Source organism: Meleagris gallopavo, chromosome 10, assembly GCF_000146605.3.
Source record: "Meleagris gallopavo isolate NT-WF06-2002-E0010 breed Aviagen turkey brand Nicholas breeding stock chromosome 10, Turkey_5.1, whole genome shotgun sequence".
Taxonomy (NCBI): Eukaryota; Metazoa; Chordata; class Aves; order Galliformes; family Phasianidae; genus Meleagris; species Meleagris gallopavo.
Genome location: NC_015020.2, coordinates 648,936 through 657,121, shown reverse-complemented (window position 1 = coordinate 657,121; position 8,186 = coordinate 648,936). Strand labels below are relative to the sequence as shown.

At 39.0% G+C, this 8,186-nt stretch overlaps 1 protein-coding gene across 3 annotated transcripts in view; it reads right to left on the bottom strand.

Moving 5' to 3' along the window:
* Positions 1-8,186, bottom strand: part of PLA2G4A (phospholipase A2 group IVA) — a 68,904-nt gene that overhangs the window by 33,951 nt on the left and 26,767 nt on the right. For all 3 annotated transcript variants that reach the window (XM_031554742.1, XM_019618425.2, XM_019618426.2), the window contains 3 exons: positions 7,012-7,125; positions 4,469-4,506; positions 2,273-2,414 (listed from right to left, as the gene is read on the bottom strand). In XM_031554742.1, coding sequence (XP_031410602.1) covers positions 2,273-2,414; positions 4,469-4,506; positions 7,012-7,125 — 294 coding nt within the window. The remainder of the gene's footprint in view (positions 1-2,272; positions 2,415-4,468; positions 4,507-7,011; positions 7,126-8,186) is intronic.

Genomic DNA, 8,186 nt, shown 5'->3' with positions numbered 1-8,186 from the left:
AAAAAAAAAAAAAGCTAAAATATTAAATACTAAATTCTGTTTTGAGAATGACTGCTGCAGATGTTCTCATTCAACTGCCCTGGAAACACAGTGCACAAAACCTGGACATAAAGGTCTCAAGTGTAAAAGTACTTGGAATGGGGAACACAGATGATTATTAAAAATTGTTCTGAAAATTTAGTCTCAGAGAATTATATACCTTCTCTGATTTTGATATTTTTAGAAAACTGTTTAAATGAAAACTATAAAAATAAAAATAACACATGACTGATGAGAAATGAGAAATTTCATCTTCTGTGTTTTCTGAATGTGTTTCTGAATTAACTAAGGAAACTTGGAAGTACACAATTATCTTCCATCCAGGGTGGTATAATTATTTCACAGGTATTCAAGTCTCCTAGCATCCTTGCAAAGCACACTCTGCCACTGACAGATGAAGAAACTTACATGAACTCTAAGTAGGTGACTTGTTTAAAACAGCATGCAGCTAAGAACACTCACGTCTCTTCTCTTGATTCCTGAAGCCATGCTAAGACTTCAAACATACTATAAACCCTCCTGCTATCTCACATTTCTAGCAATAAAAAGAGGAATGACAAGCTATAAGGACACAACTGTATTTTAATTTGAACAAAAATGATTTTTCATCGCTAGAAGCAGCTATAATATTTGACATGTCAGCTCAGAAATACATACTTGACAAACGAAAAGGAGGGTGACTGCATTACCTCAGTCCTTCTAGGGCTGATAAGACTACAAATACTCTTTGGTCTTCGTAGATGCAGCTTAACTGATGAACTTTGAGACAGCGAGGAATACCAAGGGAAGATGACAATAAAAAGAATATGAAACCTTACCTAGCTTTTTTAGTAATTAGATTAACTTAAGCACATATGCCACCTGCACAGAACTGATCCTCAGACACTAAGCTTTGCTCCAGTTTTACCTGGAACTTGGCAGAACATCTTTACATCTTTTCTGACAAATATATGCCTGCTATAGAAGACCAGACCAGTATCATTCATAGGTATCTACCCTGGTATGTGTGAACAGTAAAATAACCGCACCTCATTTAAAAAAAATAAAAGTCCTACATAATAAAAAATATTCCTACACAAAGTATATATCACTACAAATAAAATATGCACAACGCTTTCACATTTTCATCTTACTCAATAAAATCATGCAAGCACACTTTACTAAGTAAGAACAAGTTCAAAGCTATACATCAATAACACAGTCACTCCCTACTCAAAACTTCACAGAAATTTAGAAGGAAATTCTTTTGTATTGGTTCTGGTTTCTGCGAAATACTGTCATGTTCTGCTTCTACTAAACAGCACAAATGGAATAAATATTTTAAAGCCAGATAAATTTACCAGGTTTGTTCATTGCTATTGCAAGCCTGGGAGCAAAACAGGATAGGGAACAAGCAGGGAAGAATGAAGAGTATGGGTAAGCCAGAACAACACAAATAACTGAACGTGTACTGAATTTATCCTTCATTAACTGAAAATAAAGCACTGTTACACAAAATCACAGTAAGGAGTGGTAAGATTCAGCACACTTTATATCTTCCGTGTGACCCAAACCATCATCAATCCAGTCAATCCATTAGCTCTGCCCAGCTCACTCTTCTACTGGGCTCACTAGCACAGAGCACTAGTGACTTAACGAAAGCTGCAGCTTCACATACTCTCAAAGAATTAAACTCCCTAAGTCCAGCTCTACAGAACAGGCTACAGTAAAAGAAAGAAACCATTTATAAACCGATTCTAACATTCAAACTGCTCTTTTTCTGCCTGGTCCTTCAGACACAAAAGCCATAGAGCCAAGGCCATCTTAAGAGAGTGAAACGAAACGCACTGATACATCTCCTCCTTTGCCCAATTCTAACCTAGACACTGCTTTCAAAAATTAAAACCAAGAACCAGGTTGGAACTCACACTGGATTTTTTAAGGTACACAGATAAAAAGCTGTGATTTCTACCCTAAAATAGTATTTCTGCAGTCCTGTCCTTTTGCATACAATTTTATTTAAGTGCAGCTTCATTTTAGCACAGGATTTTGTCTCCTTAAACTTTTATCTATGAACTTAGGGCATGAGAAAAATCATTCCTCACCCTAAGCACAGAGGGAAAACAATTGTTTTGCTTTTGTCATCTGTCATCACACTGACCATCCTACTTAATGCGTGTCACTCCTTCAGCTGAGACACAAATGCAGGACTCCACAAGGGATATTTATTTGTATGTGGATTCTGCAAACTTACGTCACGGGAAGTGGTCAAGTTCTTGCTGTTTTCCTCTCCTAGGAATGACTTCATACTCTGCATGATATTATCCTTCCGCTGCTGCCGGAATTTCTTCTCCTCATCACACAGAGCCATGCTGAACCGGAGGTCAGTTGAAGAGCTGTTTTTCAAAACAGACAGGAATTAGCAAAAGCCCCTATTCAAAACAGAACTCTGAAGACCAACTATGAGATCAAAATGAAATAAAACAGAATAAAATAAACATATACACATGCAACAGCTGCATAATGTGATTTGACACATTGAAGTGAAGGAAGCACAAAACAGTGACATCGTGTTGCTGAGATATGTATTTCATATAGCAACTTCACTGTTCACATCCTAGAGTAAAAGAAGGCACAAAATAAGCAGCTTTTAGTGGTGCATTACCTCGTCTCAAAAACATTAAGTTAATATATATGAGTGATGAAGCAACTATAAATTTTTAGCCAAGAAGTTTGAATTCTCTATTTATCCACCAAAAAAAAAAACCAACTACAATGAAAAAACGTTCACGTGTGCTTCTGTATACTCTTAAGGGGAGGAGAGGGCAATTTTGATGCCATATCCATACAGTCTTGCTATCAAAAGCTGTATGGATCTCAGCAGAAATTGTACTGACTGGAGACAGAAAAAACAAAGTCTCTCCAGCTGTTTTCCTACCCCACATGATCACAAGCACACACAGAGCTGTGTAAAGACCCCAATACCCTATCTGAATAACAGCCACAGCTTCAGCTCCCACTTCTCATTTCAGATAACAAGGCAGGAACTGAGTCAGCGTGCCACCCCATGGGTCTAAACTACAGCACTGCCAGTTTTCAGACAGACCTTTTCTCCCTTTAGAAAAAGGTCTTCAGAAAAAGTCTCACTACTGCCAGCCCAGAAGCCATCTCCTGCTTAAGACCCACTTTGTGAACGTGCATCACAGAGCTCAGAAGGGTCCCTCTCATACACGGGCATGCAGGTGAGTGACAGACATTTGCACAGGAGCGACCTGCAGCAACACTGCCTCTGCCAGGTAGCAGTGAGGATAGGCATAGATTCCTCCTTTGAGGCAACTGCCTCAATGAAATTCCCATATTTTTGAAAAAAGGACTGTTTACAAGCAACATCCCATGAAAGTATGTGACACCATGAACTGGAGAGGCCCACAGAACCCAAAATCCGTGTGACTGTCAGTGCATAGCAGAGTAGAACTCAACTGGATCCTTCTGCTTTGCTACTTCAGTGTCTACTGCCAATGTAACAGCCAGACACAGTCAAGCATCTTACGTTCATTTAAGTCTGAGATATGAAATACTCATAATTAAGAGCTCTGAATGTTTTAGAGGTGGTCTCAAGAACCACCCACATATCCACCTCTATTGGCATCAAATGATGAACAAAAATGATCCCTGGGGGCTGTCTGTCAGCCTTCAGAGTCATTACATACATTTAGTTACAGGCTCAGCACTGTTACTTATAGTTCCAGGAAAAAAAAAAAAAAAAAGACTCTTTAAACACCTTGTTCTCAGAAATTCATTTCTAGACTTAAAAGACATTTTTCTGACTATGCCTCAAGGTGATTTTTTGTCTTTCACCTGAATAGACCAAGATAGAGGTATAAAGACATTGAAAGAAAGATTAAAACAAAACAAAAAAGCAGGTATCTGCTCAGCTTCATGGGAAATCCTGGCCAGAATGAAATATTCCATTCCTCAATACTACACTGAGGTGCACTTCAGGGCAGCTTTGCAATGACTAGACAGATATAATGAAAGCTACCATGAGATGCAAAGTCACTACAGACAGTAAAACAACAAGCTGAATCTGATGTCTAAGAGTTCATTAGTGAGAGCCCTTGAAAAGGAAAGTACTTAACACAAGCCGATATGAGAAGGCCATGTACAATAGCCTTGACCCTGCAAATGTTTGGAAAAGAAAAACCAATTCAGAAAAGTAATGCTGTTCAAGTCGATGAGACAACTGCTGTTTGAAAATAACCTTCAATTTTCAAGTCTTTGATTTTTTAGTCCTTGGTATTTCAGTGTTAAAACTAAGAATTTTTGTACTCTACAGGGCATGCTTAAAAGAAAATTACAACAAATGGAATAAATTTTAAATAAAGGTTTTTGTTGCTATTATATTTTCCTTTTATTTATTCATTTCTGGGCTTCTATAGGAGATACTTACCACACTTCAAGAGACAGCTCCAAAGTCATTTCTGTAACCTACACAAAAGAGATTTAAATCAAATTACAACACTTTCAGTAGGAAAAAAAAAAACCATACAGGCACCTGGAATACAAAATCACTAGTGCTATGGGCTTTTTTAGATCACTTCACTGAAAAAAGAAGAAATTGCTAAAATGTGTCAGTGAGTTCACTTTTGGCATAGCACCGAAAACACAAGAAAATGCTGCTAGGTGCAGCTAGGTGCTGGCTTTCACTGGTTAGAAGGCATTATCTTCCATTTTTTCAATGACAATCACTTTTTGATGGTTACTCATGTTTGACCTAAAGGTATCTGATTGTTTTCATACACTGAAGATGTGGCCGCAGTTTGTTTTTTAGCAAGTGTAACAGCCTTGAGCAGCTGGTCAGCTGCACATGCAGAAGATAGCATTCACACACTGAGGGACAGGAATCTTGCAGCACTCCTGGACATAGCTATAGCTTGGTTCTCTCTGCCTCCTTCATAGAGCACTTAAGAGGGTTCCCTGCAAGCAAAAGTTTACAAAAAGATGGTTAAAGCACTGATCATACTTGTTAGCACCAATCCCAGAGTACAAGCTTGCCAGACTAAGGATAGAGATAAGCACGTTCATCTCCCCAAGACCTTGAGGAAATGGCCACTGACACACCAGTCCAGCCCTGCAGGCGTGTAGCACACACAGTCTTCCTTCACTCTGCCTCTCACTGTATGTGGATTCTCCTCCCCATGTGCAGTATGTGGTCAGAGCACAGGGCTAGAAGAGGATGAACAGCCCCACTGAGTGCAGAGCAGGTATGGATGGGGCACACTCTGCTGCCTCCCACACCAGCACTGCACACACGGAAGGAGGCACAGCAGCAGGGCTGCAGAAAGCAAAGGCAGAGGGAGAACAAGAAGGAACAGTGCAAAGAGTCATTTATGGAAACACATCAAAGGCAGAGTAGCAATTATGTAATGCCAGCACCTGACGTTATTAATTTAGAAAGCACTTCAGAAAACATGCAATGATTCAATGGTTGAAAAAATATATGCACACAGTACTACATAAACCCTTGAAGGGAAATGTTCCAGCAGGGAAAGAGCATGTCTTTTTTACCTTACACAGACTGCCCAGGAAATCTCAGGGATACGCACTGTGCATGCAAACTGTCTGCACAGGACTCAGACTGACCTGATGATCCCTTCCCATTTGCTTCAGAGTTTCTTAAGGCAACCCCTAGTTAAACACTAAGGTTTGTGCGTGGAGCTCCCTGCTTCCAAACAAAGGGGCTTTAATTGTTTATTTGCTGTAGCCAAACCTACTTTTAAAGTTGTATCAGGCTGAAAATACCAGAGCAGTCACAAATCAAGAGCTCTGACCATGTCATGATCACAGCCCCAAGCAGGAATGCATACAGTATTGATAATACATATAATGTATGCACATGGTGTATAAAAAGATGAGCAGACTTGAGGGATATAATCACAACTGATGAATTATGTTCAGAATGGCCTCCGATACTGTGATACTTTAATCCATGTAGAACAAATTAAATTATTAACAGATTTAACAATGATTTCCAGGAGTTACTATGCAGACAGGCAATCCTTGCTAAACTGACACCATTTGTTTTGTACACGAGTTTAAAGAAAATAATCAAACTAGAACTTGTCTTTTTTTTTTCCTAGCACCATATGCATTACTGCATTCATTAATGTTAACTAGGGCTGTGTTACAAGCCATTCATTACATTACATTCATTCATTACAACTGCAATGCACACTAATAAAAGAATTTCTGTTAGCTTTCTGGAAGTCAGAAGCTTCAAGTAGTAGAGATAATATACAGCACAATAAAATCCATATAACAAAGACCATTAAACTAAATTGAATCAAGTGGTGCAGAAACCTGTTTGATACTAGACTTGTAGAGAGAACTGCCTCAGAAAGAAAAGCATTCAGTACTACTCTGTTTCTTCACCTTCTCAGCAGTACTGCAAAGAGATAAACGCAGTGCCAGCAGGCAGCCCAATGCTTAACCGTGGCCAACAGTGAATGCTCAGGAAACCAGCTTCAGGACCAGGTGTGCAACCCTCACCTGAGATTTCCCCCCGTCCCCAAAGCCTCCAAAGACGTAGCTATTTCCTGACCTACAGGCTGCCATTACCCAATGAGGGATATAATGCCTCATTTTCTATTTTAAATTCAAAACTATGTTGATAAAACACAGCCAGAAATAGCAACGAAGAAGCCTTGGATTTTTAATCTGGGTTGTAAGTGTAGGCTAGGTTTTTTCTTATGAAGTGACCAAGGGTAAACTCGTAGTAACATCAGACTCAGTGAGATTCCTTAGGAAACATCATTCAGGCCTTCTAAGCACCAACTTCAACATGATTTGTGAAGAAGCTGTATCGAACCATGTATATCCACATTACACAGTAGTTTAGGTGCTCTCAGTTCAGACACTGATTATACTGATTACAATTTTCCCAACAGATTCACAGCCACATAACAAAGGCAAAGCCACAATGCTACAACTCACATTGTTGAAAGTTAATTGGACCTCCTTTTTCTCTCCCAGTTTCAGAGAGGATATAGGAAATGCGGCCATACCAAGAGTCTCATCCATAACGTAGTTGGCATCCATCAAAGTAACCTGAAAAGATAAATGGCATTCAATTCAACACTGATAAATCCCTTTTTAGGTCCGTATAGATTATGTCTAAAGTAACTTTTAAAAAGGGATATGGAAAAGAATGTAACTAACCCAACATAGTCAACACCCAATTATATGCTCTTTAGGCAGGATAAGCTAGCATACAGCGTAAGTGGATTTTTAAGGCATTCAATGGAGTGAGAATGACAGTATCATTCGTAAAGCATTTTTCATCTGTGCACCTTTTCTGTCAGTAAATCTCATCACAATTCTAAACAGCTGCAATTACTTCAAATTACATGAATTATATATATAATTATTTCAATTTCTAGCTAGTAAATCTTCTCTGTGGAGAAGACAATAGTGTTTTAAGCATCACTTAGGAAGTATTACTTTTCAGAAAGGGTGGTCAGGCACTGGAATGGACTGCCCAGGGAGGTGGTGGAGTCATCGACCCTGAGGGTGTTCAAGGAAAGACTGGATGTTGTGTTGAGGGACATGGTTTAGTGGGAGCTATCGGTAATAGGTGAACGGTTGGACTGGATGATCTTTTAGGTCTTTTCCAACCTTGGTAATTCTATGATTCTATGATTCTATATGCCAAAAAACATAATGCAACTTTTCAGCTAAGATGGAATCCATATGTTCTATTCTTCCATTCACAGACCAAGAATTCCATAGCAAAAAAGCACAGCATTCCAAACGACACAAAGCTTTTCTCTGTATCAAATCAGACCTTCAAGTCTCTTCTCATCTTCCATATCAGAGCATATACCTTTTCAAATGCAATACTATCCAAGCATTGATGCAAATAGCAGAGAACACTGTCCAATGCATTTGCCCTAATTCTCCTGTGCCTGTATCTAGCTGTCTTTTTCCCAGAGGCAGCCTTTCAGTTCCATTCTTTGAAATGAACTATATTTTAATGACATCAGTATTCTAACATCATCTGCATTCTTCTGTTTCCTCACAGAACCTGATACTCATTGTTGTAACCTCTGAAGGCTGATTTATGAAACCAGCAGCAACAGTAAGAACTTCATAGCAGGATTTTAGAGAGC